We start from the raw sequence: 20,221 nt of genomic DNA, 5'->3' as shown, positions 1-20,221 counted from the left end.
TTACATAATTCCATATGCGTCCCTTAATTGGTTTATGCATTTGATATTAATCTACAATGTAAATTAAATAGTGAAAAATGAAAAACATTAAATGAGGTGTGCCCAAGTTTTTAAATGGTAATGTATAATGTACAAAGGTTAGCTGTTTAGCTAGCATTTATTGTAAGTTATCTTAGCTAGTTAGCTTACATTTGCTGCCTTTAAGTCCTCCTCGGAAATTCCAACTTACAAGATTTGAGGTCGTAATTACAAGCTTTCGAGTGTTTTTTGGTCGGGTGGAAATGCATGCCATTAGGAAAAATATTTTGTTTATACTTTTGGTCTATTATCATAAAAACAGGAGGTTTTTTTGCCCTTTACCAAGAGAATGAATCGAATAAAGCCCTATCCCGACGGGATTAGTTTCTTTGGGGGACGTCTGTGAAAAATATTTCACACTTCTACTCAGTTCTAAAATTCTTGCTTTTTTAAAACCCTTAATGTTTTTTGGCTTTCTCGGTCACATAACATCAGGTTCAGTAGCTCCTCCATTTCCACTCACTGTTGTGTTTACTTGGATCTCCATGTAAAAACATGCACAAAGTGTAATTATGCTGTGTGGCAGTGGACAAATAGCTATTTTATTAAACGCAAGGTGATGACACTCAGAGATGTGCATCCGGACAAAACTAAAATTACAGAAAAGGCGAAAAACAGTAGGTAATTCAGCCTTTTTTTTTTTTCAGAGGACGTCTAAGAAAAACACATACATGGTTGTTCCTGATGGGAATTAGGCCCCTAATAAAAGAGAAAATGACCCCATAATCCCATCCGGATAGGGCTAAAGACACACATTATTTAAGTGATGTTTTCATCCCATTAGAACCGTCAATCATACTAGACTAGAAGTTTTTTCACGTATTGTTAGTGATTTTATTAGTTAGCTAATAACAACCTGCAAGTGTTTAAGTGTTAAGCATTTTACAATACGAGCTGTCTGCATCAATTTATTGAATTTAGTTATCAATTTAAATAAACGTAATTAATTTATTGACTTCTTGTTACTAACACGCCCCCAACTGTGAAACTAGGGGCTTATCTAAAAATCCGTGTTTCACACTGGTAAATACGAGTTTGTGGTGGCGTTTTTGTGCTCTCATCTCGTAAATACGATATTTCTAACAGGACTTGACGGCAGCAATTGTTTTGGTTCGGTGAAACCATAGCTACGCTCACCGACGGACTCCAACCCCCATAGTCCTCCGCGCGGCGGCGGCGACGCAGCGGCGCCACGTACGTCTGGCGCAAAAAAAGAGGTCTGTTTTGGAGAAGAACGGAAGATGGCGACCTCAAACAATCCGCGAAAATTCAGCGAGAAGATCGCCCTGCACAACCAGAAGCAGGCGGAGGAGACCGCGGCGTTTGAAGAAGTCATGAAAGACCTGAGCATTACCCGGGCGGCGCGGGTACGTGTGGGTTTATCCTTTTCTTCATGGTGTTTTCAGGGAGGAGGAGGAGTGGTGGTGGTGTTGAGGTGGGAGAGGAGGAGGGGGGTCTTTAGCCGAGTGGCTAAAGCTGCTTTAAGCGGAACACACACACACACGACTCAACGACCTTCCCGTTGCTCACTGACAATCCCGATAAAAACATGTCGAGGCGGGAAGCGCGCGAGGGGCGCATCGTTCCGGTGCATTGGCGCGCGAGCAGCGGCGCGAGCGAGCCCGAGAAACGATGCGGATGCGGAGAGAAACGCGAGGCTGCTCGACAAAAAAACGGGCAGCCTGCCTACAGATGTGCTGCACATCTGCTCCCAGATCCCGCTGTCTCCCTTTTACTCTTAGTGTTACTTTTAATTTCATACGTGTGTTCAGAACAGTCACGTGCAGTGTTTTTAATCCACTCGTGCTCGTGTAGAAATTCTTCCAGCTGATAGGTCTGAAGTGGTTTTCAGGTTGTAGTTATAGCTAGATTAGGTTCTAGCTAAGTGATCGAGACTGCCATATCTCCTTCGTGCCTGGCAAGGCCAGGATATTACTCTGCCCACTCTCTTCCTCAACTTTGCCAAAAATCCTGACATGCTTTCCCTCTGAGTTGATTCGTGCTCACCATAGCGAGGGAGCTGTAACACAGCCAAAGCCTCCACAGGAGTCTTGATTGGTCCTTCAAATATAAGCAATCCTCCACTGATCTGCTTTTTCTCGTTGAGCATCAGATTCTTTTGTTTTGAAATGTTTTCCCCCTTTATGATACTTCAGTTAAGTTTCACCCACTCATGCCTTCATGCTGTCATTCACTCTGTCACTCATCCATGCACTTTTATTTTGCACAGCTGCAGTTGCAGAAGACCCAGTATTTGCAACTAGGCCAGAATCGTGGTCAGTGCTATGGAGGTTCACTGCCCAATGTCAATCAGATTGGAAATAGCAACATTGACCTGCCTTTTCAGGTGAGCCCTTAGAAACTATATCGGTTAAAAACGTCTTTTTGTTTGTCACTGTTTTGGTGGATTTGCCCCATTTAGTTTTCCTCACTATTATCTGGAGTTGTTACAAATGCAATTTTATTACACTTGTTTTACACTTAATGTTTTACTGTAATATCTGTATTATTACAAATACCTGTCAATTCTGCATCAGTTTGAGTTTTTTTTCTGTGATTTAATGTTATTTTGTTTATACAACTTACAAAATGCTTTTTAATCCAAATCACACATCCAGATAAAACTATTAAAGACAATTCTCAATACTTTAAACATGTTCCCCCTTGTGTTGCTCCTGCCAAACATGATATTTATCGTCGTGTGCGTCTTTCATGTCTTACTTCTTTTGGCAGCAATCCATTTAAAAAAATGCATTTTAACAGTTGCACACCATATAGTTCACCTCAAAACACCCCCGCAGATAATACCGTGCAGCAGGGTGTGAGAAATTTAATTGCTTCCCACCTTACTTCTTAGCAGACAAAGGATCCGTGCATCATTATTGTTGAGAAGAAGTGGGGGTGCCATCACTGCCTTTGTCATTGCTTTTCATTTATGAGACATTAGCAAAACTAAATTGAGAACAATCTGATGGTTTCATTGCTTTTATGCTTCCATATTGCCAGTCCATCTTTGATTAAAAGGCTGCACTATATTTTTATTTCCTTAGCAGTGCCTCAACATTAAAGTGGAAATAGAAATAATGGGTGTTTGTTTTAAGTTCTAATAGTTTCAGGGTTGGGACATGTCTGAAACTTGTGAGATTTCTTTTTTTTAGACCACAGTTTTGGATACCAGTCGAACGACCCGGCACCATGGCTTGGTGGACCGCGTGTACCGGGACAGGAACCGGATAACATCTCCACATCGCAGGCCTCTGTCTGTGGACAAACATGGGCGTCAGATATCCTTTTCTTTATAGTGGTGTTTTTGGAATAATTGATTTAACAACTTTAAAAACTTTTTTCACATCTGCACTTTTTAGTCTGGTTATGGCAGGTGTGATTACAATAATGAGTCTGCAGGTGTATTTTGACCGGGTATTATGGCTAGATAATTGGTGTTGCTCCATGTAAAATAGGACCTTTTTCCTTATTTTTTCTTGCTCCTGCCCCAGAAAGGTCCAACCAATAAGCAGAAAGAGTTTTAGTGTGGTCTATTGTGGTGCATTTTGGTGCATTTTTTTTTCCTTTGTGAAAACAAATTAAGGGGAAAGCTTTCAAACCCAGAGGCAGAGGTGTTTCCATTGGCACTTTTGTAAAATACTAAAAGAAGGGGAATGTTCTGTTTCTAAACTTAAGAATCAGCATTTCAGACAGTAATCATATTTAGATGTTAGAAGATATTGTAATATCGGAGTCAAATGTAATGAGGGGGAAATCGTTACAATGCCCTGGTGATCAACATATTTCAAATGGCCACAAATATCTTAAGGAATGTTGTAAATGACTGTGAATGTAATGATTATACTTACTTTAGACCTATGGGTCTTTAACTGCCAGCATTTACCTCATTAACTGTATATTTAAAGCCCAGTGAAGGCAAAATTGGCCCTTAAATTATTATTTCCTTCCCTACTCTATAAAAGCTATTCTGTTTTGTTGGCACATTTGATGTTGCAGTTTCAGGTCCTCGGGTGGCTTATTTTCGTTTTGAAGCAATAAGTTGAATGCAGCAGTAAAAAACGAAATGAACAGTAGTATTACACTGTGTGATTACAACACGCAAGCAATAACAGTGCATCATCACAAAAGTGCTACCTAGAGAGACTAGGGCTGGTTATTGTGCATATAAATATAGGGAACAATGATGATTACAGCATGTAATAGCAAATGAAATTGCTTAATTGTAAGACAGATTGTTTCACAGTAAATGAAGCTTTTAATCAGCACTGCTGACAGTGAGCTGACCCAGCTAAACACTATATCAAGGATGCCCCCTCCTGGAGTCATTTGTTAAAGGCTCAAATACATCCAATTCCATGTTGCTATTCTAAGTGTTATTAAATTGTAGATCATTAGGGGGCTTCTTTTACTACTTCTACTGGTAATAATGAATGGAAAACTGTCCTGCACATATTGTTAATGAAGAAATATCACTGTGTACTTGTGCCCATATATAAACGACATACGCCAGACCAGACTTTTAGATGTTTGAAACAAATGAGGCATTGTCTTTAACAGCGTTACATTGACAGCTGCCCTTATGGTTCAGTGTATCTGTCACCTCCCCCCGACACCAGCTGGAGGAGGTAAGGCAATGTTTGCTGTTGGGAATTGAAAACTTTGTTCCAAGTTGACGTGTGCAGATTTCCCTGCAGCACCCTTTCACCGACCTCATGCGTCTGTTCCAGGACTAATTCTGACTCAGCCTTACATCAGAGTGCCATGAATCCTGCTCCACCAGACACATTTGTTGGAGGTTCCCAAGAGCTGCAGCCAAAACGAGGTAACGTGATTAAAGTTTTTTCTTTTTTCCCTTTCCTGCATTGGCCAGTTCGAATAAAAGAAACAAGGTTATGACATTTTTTTCTTTCTTTTTCTAGTCTTATTGCTCACACCCCCAGATACAGAGGAGCCTGAAACAGAAATGGAGAATGACGACCAGAAGGCATCAATGCATCCTAAATCACACGATGTTCCAGGGATTAAGTGAGTATGGTTTTGATGTAACACTAGAAGCTTGGAAATCACAGGCCTTCTACAAGGCAGCTCAGTTAACCCCTTAAACCCTTAAAACGATTAAGTGTTCACTATGAGTCTTCTGAAAACCAATTATTGTCTTTTAGGAATTATTTAGTATCTGTTATGGGTTATTCAGAATCCACTGTGAATGATTCAAAATCGAGTTATTTAATATCTACTATGAATTGCTTTTTTCCACTAGGGGTTATTCAGTATCTGTTATGAATTACTCATTTATCTAATATCTATTAATCAGTAACTACTATGAATGCTTACTAATACTTATACTATGGATTATTTAAAATCTGCTAAGAATTGTTTAGTATCCACCATGGATAATTCAGTATCCACTGTGTATTATTTACTATCTAGTGTGAATTATTCAGTACCCACTATAAATTCTTCAGCATCTACTATGAATTCAGAGCCTGACCACAAATTCTGATCAAGCAATTTGACCTCACTTTGAGCTTCTCAGAGAGTTACATATAGTTTGATTCTTGGTACTTAGCACCGTTTTCATTTTCACAGCATCTTCCCCTCACCTGATCAAGAAGTGAACACCTCATTGATGCCAGCCACACACAACACGGGTGGCTCCCTGCCGGACCTCACCAACATCCAGTTCCCTCCTCCGCTGCCAACACCCCTCGATCCGGACGACCCCGTATCCTTCCCCACCACCAGCACTTCCAGCAGCACCGGCAACCTCACCACCAACCTCACCCACCTAGGCATCAGCGCCGCCAGCCACGTCCCCCCATCTCCACCTGCCCTGAGCCAGACCCAGCCCGCTCCTGCACTCACGCTCAACATCGATGTTCAGCAACAGCAGCAGCAGCCGTGTCCCCAGCAGCTCTCCCCCACACTCTCTCCCACTCTCTCACCTCAGATGTCCATTTCTCAGGTAAGATCAAAGTAAAGCCCGCTTCACACATTGACATCAATTCCTGCTTATGCAAATAATACAATTTCTACATTAATGAGAATCTGTTTTTGGATACTGAGTTTGATATGCTATTGTGCCTTCTTCGGTTCCTCCCTGCTTTCCAACTTAACCATCAAACACAAATCACCTAAGAGCTACCTAGTGTGTTAAAAAGAATGAACTCATTTGGAATAACTACATGATCCATAAAGCACTACAGTGTTTACAGCTGTCACAGAAGTTCAGGGAGTCTCCTGCATTTTATTAGGGGCTCCAAGATGCCCACAAATTACATACAATATCCCCAAATTCAGGAGGAGTGAAGGAGAAGGAGAAGGCTTATTATTATTATTATTATTATTTTTCTTATAAGCAATACATCATTAAAGATAAACAGTCAATGTCATGTCTTTTTCAACTAACACAAACTTTCATGCTGAACTTTGTTGACCAGTTATTTTTTGGAATGCACTGAAATGCATTTTTTTCCTTCAAAATTTGACTGAGTACTGTATTCCAAGCATGTTTTTCACAGGTTTTCATAACTGTTGCCATTTTTTAACCATTGCATAAGTTAAATAGCCTAAATGTATTTTTGTCTTGCTTTTCAGAGGTAAATTACTTATTTTTTTCACTCAGTCTTTTTTTTAATTAATATTTCCAGCTGCCCAAATTTCGAAGGCACCAATTGTATTTCTTTATTTCTTAACCTTTCACTGAATGTAGAAGCAAAGTTCAAATGCTTACTATTTCATGTTCTGTGATTCACAGCCAATTACAATGGACAGCATGTCGCTGGAGCAGCAACTGTCTCAGTACTCGCTTCTCAGTTTGCTGAGTGACCTGCAGAAACAGCAGCATACCCTGCCCCAGAACATCCGCCTCATTCAGCTGCCACCCCTCACTGTTAGCTCTTCCTCCAGCACGCCACAGACCTCCCTCTCCACCCAGTCACCAACGGCCACCAGTGCACCAATCAGCTCGGTGAGTGCAACCTTCGTCCTTTTTGACCATATAACAACCGTAGCTAAGTGGCACAAAGGCTGCTGCTGTAATTAAATAGAAATGTGAAGAATTATGCTTTCAAGTTCAGATTTCTGTGCTCTAGTAGAGCTAAGAGCACTACTAGACCACTAGGGTCAGGTTTGATCAACACAGTGCTTTACGGCACGTCAGTCTGGAGCAGTCTTATTTTAGAAGTGCTCTCACTTGGACTGGTGTCGTAGTGGACCTGTGCTGTCATTCTGAAAGGCCTCTTCCTTCCAGCAGTATCGCAATCAGACTGGGTCTCCTGCCAACCAGTCTCCAACCTCTCCAGTCTCCAACCAAGGCTTCTCGCCTGGAGGCTCGCCTCAAGTAAGGGCGGACCCACCCCGCTGCTTGTTTTGCTTTGGCCGCTCATTTGCTGTCCCAGTTCTCTGTTCTCCTTCCTCCACTTCTCTTTGTCTGCATTTCAACCCCTCTTTCATTGCTCAGATGACACTGAGATTTTTCTAGGTACCATTTATTGTGTTATCTGGTCCCATTGTATTGGTCTGAATGAATAGTTGGGTGACAGCTTAAAGTGTCTCCCACATATTTTGGAAATGTACATTACATATCAGGGTGTTGGTTTTTTTATCTGGTAGAAAGAAAGTAGCAACAAGCTTGTCAGCTGTCTGCATATGATCAGGGATATGTTTAGGGGGTGTATTATGTATACATATAGCTCCATTGCTGAGTTATCAGCATCATTATTCAACTCAGAGCAATGCAGAAGTTGCTTTGTTTTCCCTGTGTAATGCTGACAAGGTGGAAGTGCATCGAAGGCTGTTTAGTCTGTGGTGTTTTCATTCAACAGCTAAATATAATAGAGCTTCAACCTATAGCTGTAAGTAATGTATGTCACAAGTGTTACTTGCATGGTTGTAAGTTGTTATAGCACATCAGTTAAAAAAAATCATGCTGTGTTAAGGATTATTCAGGATTTGGCCATACCTATTTCAAATAGTATATAAATTTAAGTTTACAGATCTACACTTGCTGGCTTGGAGTAATGTAATGTAATGTAGTCTTAGCGTGATAATCTCAGTAATACATACGCATTTGGAACGCAAGTGTAATCTTGCTAAAATGGGCACGAGCAGATTATTGGTGATGAGCCTGCAATAATAGAAGTGTCCTTGTAGCTGCCTGCTTAATAATTTCTTTAGTCAACTATTGCAGCGTTTATGAAAACTAGGGTGAACCTGCTCAATAGAAACTAGGGATGTCACGATTATAGAAATTTGGTAGTCATTACCAATACCACCGAAATTCTTTAAATCTTGATATAAGTTTCTATACCACAACAGAAAATTTAAACAATGAAATCAGTCAATCTTGACATACACGCTTACTTTCCTTTAAAGAGTTCTGCTTGGTTGCTGGGTTGAAATCTTCAACCTTTTGTTTGAGTGCACACACACAAATTCAGCACCTTGTGAGTTGTGATATTTTCTGTGAAAAATTGTCTTATCTCATTCTGATTTCGATTTACAATTCAGTATGGATACCAGCAAGTCCTTTAACAGATTAACCCTAGATAACAGATACTGAGTAGAATTATTTAATAATTTAATGTACTCAGAGATCACCAAAATATTCCAAAGAAAACCACAGAGTTGCTACACACACAGAATGCTAATAGCCTACTAATGCAGTAAACAGGGATGTGGTGGAGAGCAAAAGTCATTTCAGGATGTGAATATATCTATGCCATATTAATTTATATTAAACTAACTTACAGAATCTTACAATGAGGTGGGAAGTCCATAATAACATACATCATAAGCACCTTCAGCACACTTGTCTTGGCGTCACCCATATAAAGATATAATGGCTATACAGATAATGCTGCTGATTTAAAATGTATCCATTCTGTTTGTTTTAATGCCACTTCTAATCCTGGTAGCCTACACAATCTAAAAAAATTGTGAATGAAAACACAACTTATTTAGCATTTTTTTGTCAAAATTTTCAAATTGCACATATTATTTGACAAACGTTTGAATAGAATCATGGCTATTAACATTATTTGCGTACTGGCTTTTGGTTAAATATCTTGTTCTAATAATTAGACTAAAACACTAAATATCGCAAAACACGACTTTTGCAACAACAAAAAAAAATCCCCACAAGTTGGTGCTACAAACCTGTTGCCTCAGGTGCCGTTCTACATGTTGTAATGGTTCTCTCACTAGTTCTAATTCCCAGTACGGTTGTAGGATTATTATTCTGCCCCCAAAGTATCATGCTATCAGTTCTCGTGACATCCCTAGTAGACGCCGTTTCGCAGTTAAAATGATAATTAGATAATGATTTTAGATAAGATTTGTATTGCCCACAAATAAAGAAAAGGCCTCTACATTGATATTTAACTGTTGATTTCATTTCCCAAGTGTGTCAGTAAAGAGCTGTTTGTTTTATTACTGTTAAGCTTTGTCACTTTGAGATATGTCGCTGCTTCTTAACAGACGTCCCCAGATGTTTTTTTTGCGTGGATGTCTTATGCTAGACATTCCCGCATATGTCAGTGTCTTGCACATTTGTCCTGCTATTTACACAAACATTCACACACTGACGCTGCAGCCTGATAGAAATAATGGAGGTGTCTCTTGCTGTATTTGTAGCACATTCCGGTGGTGGGCAGCATTTTCGGAGATTCGTTCTATGAACACCAACTCGCATCCAGACAGACGAATGCCCTGTCCCATCAGGTTAGTGCTTGTTTGTGATTCTGAAAGCTGTCCAAAACCTTTGGTCCTCCTAGTGAATCTGCTAGTTGGTCATTATCTGAATACTGTGCCTTGTGGCTCTACAAACTTTCAACAAAATTACTTTGTTGGGTATGGCTGGGTATTTTTTTGCGAGAACGGTAGACAAGAATATCCTACTGCAACAAAAAGTGTTAGTTTTATTAGTTTTATGTAAGTATCAAGTTTCAGTTTCATACATTTATTTAGCAGAAGCAACCCTTGTAAATTTTGTAAACAACAGTATGACAAAATAATGAAAAATAATGTGACACAAAAATAATGTAATGTGGCAAAATCTACCAAAATACTAAAGTGCAGAATATTTAGTACATACATATAAACTGCAAACATAAACATTCATACCAGAATTCCCTTAAAGCTTCACAGTAAATATCAAAACAAATAAAAAATAAACTGCTTACAGATGGTCAATGCAAACTTTTTAACTTTTTCTTTTACGTTTTTTTTTTCATGGTGACTTTATTTTATTCTTTTTGGATTTTAGTTTTCTGAAATTATTTTAATTGATATTCTACCATGACAGGGTGAACAGCTTAAACTTTACCTCAGCTAATTATGGAGACTATTGTAAATATTAAGTTTAATTAATATTATCAATGATGATTAGTGATGTCACTAATGTCAAAGGTTACTTTCTTAAAGGGGTGGGGTTATCCCAAGGTGACTGGGTGGACAAGTAATTCTTGGAGAGTGACAGGTCAATACAGGTGACAGATCGTATTAATGTATTGATGACATTCTCCTTTTGTTATCTTCTAGCTTGAGCAGTTCAACATGAACATGATCGAGAACCCGAGCAGTTCTAACAGCCTTTACAATCAGTGCTCCACCCTCAACTACACACAGGCAGCAATGATGGGTCTAACCGGGAGCCACGGCAACTTGCAGGACACACAGCAACTAGGCTACAGTAACCATGGCAACATTCCCAACATTATTCTCACAGGTATATGTTTTTCTCTGATTCTTATGATGTAAGTCCTTCCAGGAATCTGAATGTGTCAGTGGCGCACAACAGTACAGTTTACCCATTAATAACTACAGGGGATCTGCACACCCTTTAAAATTTGTTCATCTAAAAAAATATTTTTCTCCCAAAAGTCCTTAAAAGACAGTAAAAACATTATGTGTGACTGAGAGGAGCGCTATTTTTAGGTACATTCTGTAATTGATTTTAGCTACTACAGACAGTAGGCCAGGGGAAAACCGGACATTTTAAAGAGGACATATTATGTAAAACTAAACCTTTGCATGCTTTTGCATACATTTCAAATTGGGTCTCAACTGCCCTATAAACACTCCAAGAGTGAGAAAAAAATCCATACATCCGTTTTCTGTAAATCAGTTGAGGTCACAATAAGGAAACTTGCATAGAACAACCCTTCACCCATCAACCCCCAGAGAAGATCCGCCAATTCGGTTATTTTGTTTGAGAACCTCAGGCCTGCAAGAGCTTGTTTGCATGAAATTGACAGAGCCTTTAAACGGCTCATTCTGAAAGCGACTGAAACTGGCAAAAAGGTGGCTCCAACTGGTCCAGCGGGCTAAACGCTGCCACTATGATCAGAAGATCGCTGGTTCGAATCCTGTTCATGTAGCTTTCCATCGGCTAACGGAGCCCTGAGAGAGAACAGTTGGCCTTGCTCTCTTTGGGTGGGTAGATTGTGTTCTCTCCCCACATCACTCCTAAGGAGGATGTCCGCAGCACAAGGGGCCTGTTGCTGCGCTTTCCTCCGAGCATGCTGTGATGCTACTCAGCAATGCTACATCAACGGCAGTTCAAAAAGAGGTGGTGTGGCATGTGCTAGTCTTCACCCTGTTGGGGTATTACTATGGGGGACAAATTTGGGCAGAAAAAGGATAGAGCTGGTGAGGTCCCTGTATGTGAGAGTGATTTTCTGCAAAGAAATTCATGAATATGCTGTATAGCCCATAAACCTATTCTAATTAGTTGTAAAAAGAGGTATAAACATCCGAGGGGTGGGACTTTTGGTAGACTTAAAAAATCTTACATTTAATTTCCCCATACCTGCAGATACCCTGTGCCTATATCTCATGAATCTGCTTGGCAACATGTAATTCCTGTGGTTTGTGGTTGTGGTTTTTAATTTTCTTACTCTACATTTTAATCACCATATTCTTAGTGACCGGGGAGTCCCCTCCTAGCTTATCCAAGGAGCTGACCAGCTCACTGGCTGGTGTGGGTGACGTCAGCTTTGACGCAGACTCTCAGTTCCCGCTTGACGAGCTGAAGATCGACCCTCTGACCCTGGATGGACTGCACATGCTCAATGACCCGGACATTGTCCTCGCCGACCCGGCCACCGAGGACACGTTCCGCATGGATCGACTGTGAAGGGAGCAGCAGCTGGAACTCAACAGAAGCTCTCTTGAGAGGAAGAGGCTGGAGACTACTTATTGTGCAGCTGCATGGCCACCCAGTTTATCATCCAGTCCACGGCCCTCCCTGCCTCCCCCACATGGCATCTACAATAGCATGCTGCGAAAGCCTTTTGGGGAAGGGAGGTGCTTGAGCACAGAGTTGGAAGTGGCATTGCTGCATCCACGCTGGCTTAGTTGTTTGCGAGGTGGCTACTTTTTCTCGTCCATTGTACAAGTGTGTGCGCTATGCCCCTCTTTAGGCTTACGTGTTGAGTTGCTGTTTTGTTGTGTTTTTACTCGTTCATTTGTTCGTTTGTTTGATTTGTTTTTTGTTCTCATGTTCGTTCTCATGTCTTTCCAATCTGAAGTGGTGTTTGTCTTTTTCATGTCCTCATTTTTGTTTTTCAAGTATTTGTTGTTTTCTGTGGAAAGCGTGTGTGTGTGTGAGAGAGAGAGAGAGAAAGTTTGTGTGAGAATGTGAATGTATGTTTATACAAGTTAAATTTTGAACCACCTGATTATAACCCCCAATCCCTCTCCCCTAACGACACAGCTTTATTTTTTACCATTCTGTTTCTTTAGTATGTTGCATTAGTTTATGTCTGTATTTATTTGTATATGGTTTTTATGTTTTCATACTCTTATATTTGGCATGATGTGTGAATTGCCAAATCTGTCAGTTGTTTTTAATGTTTACGTAATGATACCATGTGTCTTTTTTTCTTTTAAAGTTCTTCATTTTAGTCTTTGTGTTTTGTATGTTTGTGTTAAATTATCTATATATTTAAAAAAAATCACCTATTTATTAAACCCCTTTTATTTAAAACTAAGGAGTACTACTCCCCCCCAAAGCATCGCTTGCTACTGTATGTACTTTATTATTGCTAAAAGGTCTAATGATAAAAACAGGCTTTCTCTAAAGAACCTTTTTTGTTTTTTTGTTTTGTTTTTTGTTTTTTTTTTACTTTTGTTTTATTTGTTTGAATTTTTGCTCCATAAACTTTAAACACTTTACAGTGGAGATCTATGTGCTGGCATTGTTGTTTTTACATGTTTGCCGGCAGACTCTCAGATTTAATTGTGTCAAAATGGCAGCGTTGCCTCTATTTTTGGTATTGTTATTGTAAAGTGTCTCTAAAATCTTTAAAAAAAAGAAGAACTGGACGTTTTTCCCTTGTTGACTGTGTTGCTTGTTCAGTTGCAAATTGAATAATGTTAGTGCTGTCATTGACTTCTGATTTGCATCAAGTGGCTGTCATCACGCAGGGCCAAAACCGTTAAAGGGAAGCTTCAGAAAGCTACTGAACTCATCACTGTGAGCTGACCTGATTTTGCCTTATGAACAAAAAAATGCTGTTTTTAAGCTGTCAGTGTGACAAGTTTTCTAATCGTCCTGTTAATGTTTATTCCCGTATCTGAGAAGATTTCTGATCATGCACAATCAGTGGCAGTATTGTGTTTTTATAAATGCAGTTTTTTCAATTAAGTACTGTATGGCATGTAGGTTTAAGTGTCCAGCTTAAGTGGTGGTTCCGTCCTGAAACCAGATGTCCGTCCGTCTGAGCTGCTAAAGTGAAAGTAAGGGGAGGGTACTGCTCCTTATTCTCAGTGCTGTTTACCAGAATGTTGTTCTTGTCTGTGTTCATTTATATTTGTATATTTGTTTCAGTCTCGTCTTCTTTTCATGTGATGTCTCATACGTCTTGTTCCATGTTAAGGAATCACATCTTTATATTTATGTACACTATGAAATACAGTAAATCTACTGTTATTTGCTGTTTTAATGCTACTTGGAATGAATGGCCTAATTCAGATAACCCGGTATAATCCTGATTTAGGCGGCCTGGAAATGAAGGCACTTGGTCACTGCACAAAAGTATGTTTGGTGCCAAATCCAGTAGTGGCAAATGATGGGCATGATGCCATTTATTATTGATTATATTTCTTTTTTTTTTTTTTTTTTTTTTTTTTTTTTTACATATATGTTTTATTTTAGTTTTTTTTAACCAACAGTATGGTTATATCAGTTTTAATAGAATTCAGCCAAGAGTCTTGATTTTGGTATATAGAGAGCAGTCTGTATGTGTTTGGACAGTGACTTTTGTTTTGCCTCTGCTTTTCTCACATTGGGTTTGAAATGAAAAGTAGCTGATTTAAAACTTAGCTTTTGAAATTCTGAAGAATGTCAGCTTTTTGAATGTCGGTCATATAGAAGTCACAGCCAGTTTATACATATCCTCCTCCCTCCCCATTGTAGGGACTATAAGTCAATGGACAAAGTTACGTCAAAAGTTTTGGTACTTGGTTTAAGACCTTGTTGTCTTTTTGCATATGGTCTGGTCTTCAATCAGTAAAATTTGTGCTCAGTCATGTGGATCAGTTTGTTGATGATTTGTCCATTAGGAGCATTCTGCTTTTTTTTTCTGTTGATAACTTTTAGTTCTTTTTGTTGACTCTAGACACTAACACCACATTGTCGTCTTTAGGTGGTCCTTTGGGGCAATGCCACGTTAAACAATATTTAGTTCCCTGGCTCTTACAAAACTAACTTTCTACACTATATGTAGTTTCCTAGAGTGTATGTTTTCCAATTTAAAGCTGACATTGATATTTTATTGATATTTCATTCTTTATTTCAAATCCAGTGGTCATGGATTACAGTGTAAAACAAAAACACTGTCAATGTCCAGTTACTTACAGACTGTGCTGTATGTGGTCTTGGATATAAAGCCGGATAGGTTAAACCTTTGTAAGGGATATGACTTATAAAAAAAATTGTAAACTGTACAGATTGTGTGATTCCTATGCAAACCAGAGAAATCTGTCAAGTCTACAAATTGAAATATATCTTGTTGAATTAAGTGAAATAGTTTATATGGTGTAGCTGTAAAGCTTTTGAAATAGATACGCACAGATAGCGTAGATGATTTATTATTAGGCATTTATACCAGGTCAAACAAATAAACAAAAAACAAAACAGTACTCACATCCAGCAACAGTTTACAGTGTGCAGTGTTGACAAGGCCACAATTGCAATTCTATAGTGTCCGAGCCCCCTAGCCTCCTCCTCAAACCTTTTGCCATTCACAATCACTTTGTTTAAAGAAATGTGTTGTTTTGTTTTTGGATGTTTTTTGATGATTTCCTCTCCAACACTTGTATGGTAAATACTGTACATAGAGCTTCTCACTAGACTACGATATGTGCATGGCTGATTTCATTATAAGATGTACTGCACATGATACACTATGGACTTTTTTAGTGAGATGCAATGCATGCATTGATCAAAAAAAAAAGAAAAGAGAAGAAAACAACAACAAAAAAAAACAAACAAATGTGGTTTCATTTGACTGAACATCACTCATGTTTGTGTATATTTTGGTAGATCACCTCTAAAAGTATAGTGTATGGGGCTCCAGTGTATGAGATGTTGTGCGTCACACCAAATTACCTATTGCTTGACCAAAGCAGTTTTGTTCTTGTGTTATTTTTCCCCCATATTGTGATTGCTAGCTTCTTGTGAGGATTTTTTTAACCTTTGATTGACTGACTTTTTATTTTTGTTTGTTTGGATACTCATTTGTTTTCTTTGGCATGGGGTGGTTATTTTATCATATTTTTTGATGATTGTAGCAAGCTGGACCTTTGTATGTTTGTTTTGTTTGTTTTTCAGTTAAAACACTTGTCAGAGCTGTTGCTTACCTTTCCCTCATGCATCTCGACATTACAGTCCCTTTTCACAATCACTGATATATATCACAACACAAGTCACTGATATATATGGCAGCTTTTGTGCTATGTGTGTATGTATGCGTATGTGTGTGTGAGTCTGTGTGTGTGTGCATCTTCCTCTTTTAGTATCTTTTTTTAAGTGTGTTGCTTCGCACTTTAACAGTGGCTTTATGGCATTAGATTTGGACTGTTTTACCCTCTGAGAACACTGACTGTTTAGCTCTGTAGATTTTATTTTATTTATTTTTTTGTTTGTTGTTTATTTTTTTCTTACTAATGGCTACTGGTCCCTGTAATCAAGATTATATATTTTTTTCCCTGATGTGAAATTTTTCTGGGTGAATTCTCCATTGTATTGCACTGATAATGTTAAGGGATAACACTTTTGGGAGCAAATATGTAACTTCTCAATGCAAACTTAAAAAAAAAACAAGGGCTCGGTCTTTGTGCTTAAAGTTGTGTAAAAAAAATGGGAGATGCAGCCAGAATGTATGTTTTATTTTTTTTTCTGTCCTTAAATCTACAGTAGTGGTAGTTTTCCACATGCATGGTGATAGCAGTTTAAACAGGTTGTCCTTGGCTTTTTATTGAATCGTTTCAGATCTCAGCATAGTTTATTTTGGACGTATTTCTTTCCGAATGCAGAGCCCCTTTAAAGGAGCCTCCTTCAAACTCCCCTATAAGCCTTAAGAGGACTGCTGGGCAGTTGCTGTGGTTCTCAGAAAGAGTTCTCCACCAATTTTCCACCGTTCTACTAAACTACCGAGGAAGTGGTTCTCTTATACCAGAAATATTTGTTGAGAAAAACCTTTAGAATAATAGAGTGTGACCTATATGAAATAGATTATATATATATATAAATATATATAGATAGTATATACACAATCCGCCAAACATAAGTGCCATCTGTATTAAGTTCCTCTATCAAGATCATTTTTAGTTCATCAAAAAATAATAAAACAGTGTTTGTGCAGACGTACGACTTAAAAAAAAAAAAACTATGATTGTCAAACTAAAAGCTGCTCATGAGAACGTTAGACTAAAGAAAACACTTCAACTCTGCAGTCACTCAGATCAGAAACAATGCTGTTTATAAGCATTTTAACTACATATACTAAGATGAAAAACCATCATCAGGCTGGAGCTTTTCACCAGCTGTGTTTCGACAAATTTCCATTACTCACAGATGTAGAACTCCCATGTAACTGTATAGATCTTTCTGGTGTGGTCCATATTTTGACTCATGTTTGTGGAAATTGGTTGTAGAAGGCCACTTTCTCTCTGTACATAGTCTCAGTGATCGTTTCATGGATGTTTTTTCCGTTCTCAAAGTATGCTAAATATGGATGTGCATGATGTCTCAGCTACATATATCAGATCGTTCTTATTACATCATTTATATTTTGTAATCTGTATTTCTGTACGTGTTTTTAAAATATATACATTTAAACTGCTGTTTGGTGATTTCAGTGCTGACATGTTCTCATCAACAAGTTTTAACACTACAAGCAACGCACTTAAAAGGCACATACTTTTTAGGTTTGTTGCATTTAATTAATACTCCTGCAGATTTTAACTATACATGGGTTATAGATCAACAACATTGTGGTTGAGGGGTGTGTAGGTGTTAACGACTATACAGTTTCCTGAAGATACTGTTGCATTTTAACAAGTTACAGATTTTCTTTTTATAGGTTTTTGGACCGGTGGTATGTAAATGAATGGGCATAAATAAAATGGGCCATTACTATTATGTAATAGATTTAGGATGATTGAATTGGCTCACATTACACCTCAGATTTAGTTACTCTCAATGCTTTAGTTATCTCCTCAGTGTAGAGTAGGACTGCAGCTAATAACTATTTTAATACTTAAATATCTGTTGATTATTTTTTCGATTATTGAAATAAAAAGGAGATTTATTTATTTAATTAATATAACATAATTTATGTAATATATTTGATAAGATATTGGAGAACTAATATAATTGAATAAAAACACACACAACCTACCATTGTTTAAAATTTTAGTGTTAAGATTAAGAATTAACCAGACAGATACATTCATTTTATTAGTATAATTATTTAACAACCCAATAACAGTGTATGTAATGTAATTATACACTTTGCTGTGATTCACAAACACTCCCACGCAATGTCAGTCAAAAAACTAACATGAGTGTAAGGTAAGGTAATGTACTGCCATACTTTTATATACTGGCTCTGTTATTGTGACCTTCCTTAGACCCAACAAGTTAATTATTTATTTAAAAACTAGCTATTTTAATAATATATTTTTATGGTTTTAATCTATAAGTTGTTGCAGCTATCATGTATGAGCCTTTTTTTTTTAGGTGTGTTAACGTCCATGTAGTGAACGCTCAATATTCACGTTTACCGTAGCAAATACATTTTTCTATTGTAGGACACCTTAATATATATTGCTGGATTTTGTATGTGCTAAGATTTTTGATATCACATTCTATAAAGAAAACAAGGATAAACAATAGAAAATAGAAATATCACACATTTTTAAAGATGCACACGATTATTCCCTACAGATTATGAACAACTTAGACTCAAATCAGTAGTGCTACATCCAGTCCAATGTGTGTTATATATGTTTGTTGTTTATAGGCTTTCGATAATTGGTCTAATTCTGTCTTTCTAGATTTTAAGTATATACCTTCTGGATTCAATTTGTGGTTTGCTTACTCTCACTGAAGATCAATCTGAAGATTAACATCACTAAGTCCGTTTACATGGATTTACCGTATTTTTTGCACTATAAGCGCACTTAAAATCCTTTAATTTTCCCAAAAATCATTAGTGCACCTTATGTATGAATTTTACCAGTCAGGTTGTAAGGAGCAGTAAAGCCACTCTGCTGAAGTACAGCTTTGTACAGGAGTTTCAGTTTAGTTCTCCAGCACAGAGACTCGAAACAGAAATAGCATTAGCATTACCTGCTAACCACTATTTCCCTGTCGAGAGTTGAGTATTATCAGCCTGTAGCCTGCTGTTAACCCCGGCTAGCACTGCTGGAGCAGCATTAGCATTACCTGCTAGCCGCGCTAGCTCTTTTGTCGTTCAAAGGTGAGTGTATCGAACAGTAGCCTGCATGTTTACTGTGTTAGAAAAAGTTATGTGAGATGAGCCACTAGGTAATATCGCCCTGGCTTACCAGAGCACTCAGTTCCTCAGTTTAGCGCTGTCGGGCTAGTCTTAGTGGAAATCTGGAAATCTAAACTTACTGTAAATAAATAGAAGCGCTTTACTTACCCAAATAAAACAGTTTTCAGGAGAGAAATCAGTGTAGATTAATTTCCAGCGCTTGTTTGACAAAAAATACGGTAATCTTATAACTGCAGAACCACAGTTCTGTGGGTCAGTTGTTCACATGAATTTGGGTGATAATTATAAAAGGAAAACTCTGGCTCTATATGAGTCAAGCAATAATGTTTTTGTCACTCTACAGCCAATCAGTAACCTCCTAGATGTATGTGACATAAACTTTACCATTCCTGTTGCTGCTTTTGGTAACATTCTAAACTCACTTCTAACCTCATTTCCTTCTTCCCCTCCTTCACTCCACTATCCCATTATTTCCCTTTGACCTCCTGTAGGCCCTATCTAAAGATGTTTTTACCTTTAACTTCTATTACTTTTGTACTTCACTATTGTAAATTGCTTTGGACAAAAGCGTCTGCCAAATGTAATGTAATGTAATGTAATGTAACATGGACCCACTGTGCTATCTTCATTTATTATGGTTTCTAATAGTATGCAAGACTAGACTCTGGCCTTCTTCCAAGTTTATCTGCACTGCTGCAGAGACAAGCCTTTTCTGAAAAAGAATCTGTCACATCTGGTAACATTTGCAGGCATTCACAGCCTGAGAAAACCAAAAGAAAGAAAGCTAATAAAAATTATGCTATTTCTGTTAGCTTTCGAATAATCAGATGCAGAAATTTGATATGGTCGGATTATTAAGAGCATGTAAACAAGCTCCTTATTTGTACATCTGTTCAGTGTCCTCAAAGTACTAATGATGCCCATCATAAACTCATGTTGACATGTTGAGCTAATTGTTAATAATAACAAAAGGCAGTAATGATAATGTATCATATTGTCCTCCCTTTAACCTAAAACCAATGTTTATTTATTGTAGTTGTTAAAATATTGCCCCAGTTTCACTGCAAGGAACTCTCACAACTGGCCATTAAGAATTTTCATTTCAG

The 20,221-nt window shown here is 38.1% G+C and overlaps 1 protein-coding gene across 3 annotated transcripts; it reads left to right on the top strand.

Annotated features, from left to right (window-relative positions):
* The first annotated feature begins 1,259 nt into the window (after nucleotides 1-1,259).
* Nucleotides 1,260-17,435, top strand: crtc1b (CREB regulated transcription coactivator 1b). 3 transcript variants are annotated; one of them, XM_049465803.1, is made up of 12 exons: nucleotides 1,260-1,445; nucleotides 2,309-2,425; nucleotides 3,237-3,364; nucleotides 4,650-4,709; nucleotides 4,812-4,906; nucleotides 5,004-5,109; nucleotides 5,674-6,049; nucleotides 6,842-7,054; nucleotides 7,340-7,426; nucleotides 9,721-9,807; nucleotides 10,627-10,813; nucleotides 12,012-17,435. In XM_049465803.1, the coding sequence occupies exons 1-12, from the start codon at nucleotides 1,320-1,322 to the stop codon at nucleotides 12,221-12,223; spliced, it is 1,794 nt and encodes a 597-aa protein (XP_049321760.1). In that variant the 5' UTR covers nucleotides 1,260-1,319; the 3' UTR covers nucleotides 12,224-17,435. The 3 variants fall into 3 exon arrangements, with proteins under 3 accessions (XP_049321760.1, XP_049321759.1, XP_049321762.1); XM_049465802.1 differs by having other exon boundaries at nucleotides 7,337-7,426; XM_049465805.1 differs by lacking the exon at nucleotides 7,340-7,426.
* The last annotated feature ends 2,786 nt before the right edge of the window (nucleotides 17,436-20,221 follow it).

The sequence above is a fragment of the Astyanax mexicanus genome, chromosome 16, assembly GCF_023375975.1.
Source record: "Astyanax mexicanus isolate ESR-SI-001 chromosome 16, AstMex3_surface, whole genome shotgun sequence".
Lineage (NCBI taxonomy): Eukaryota > Metazoa > Chordata > Actinopteri > Characiformes > Acestrorhamphidae > Astyanax > Astyanax mexicanus.
Note: the sequence above shows the minus strand (reverse complement) of the source record. Positions and strands in the feature narration are given on the sequence as shown.

What these genes read in the sequence shown, in the direction of transcription:
- crtc1b (XM_049465802.1), top strand. Translation starts at nt 1,320, where the DNA reads ATGGCGACCTCAAACAATCCGCGAAAATTCAGCGAGAAGATCGCCCTG. An exon ending in CCCGACACCAGCTGGAGGAG is followed by an intron (nt 4,710 to 4,811) that starts GTAAGGCAATGT and finishes CGTCTGTTCCAG; the next exon opens with GACTAATTCTGACTCAGCCT. An exon ending in CGCCTGGAGGCTCGCCTCAA is followed by an intron (nt 7,427 to 9,720) that starts GTAAGGGCGGAC and finishes CTGTATTTGTAG; the next exon opens with CACATTCCGGTGGTGGGCAG.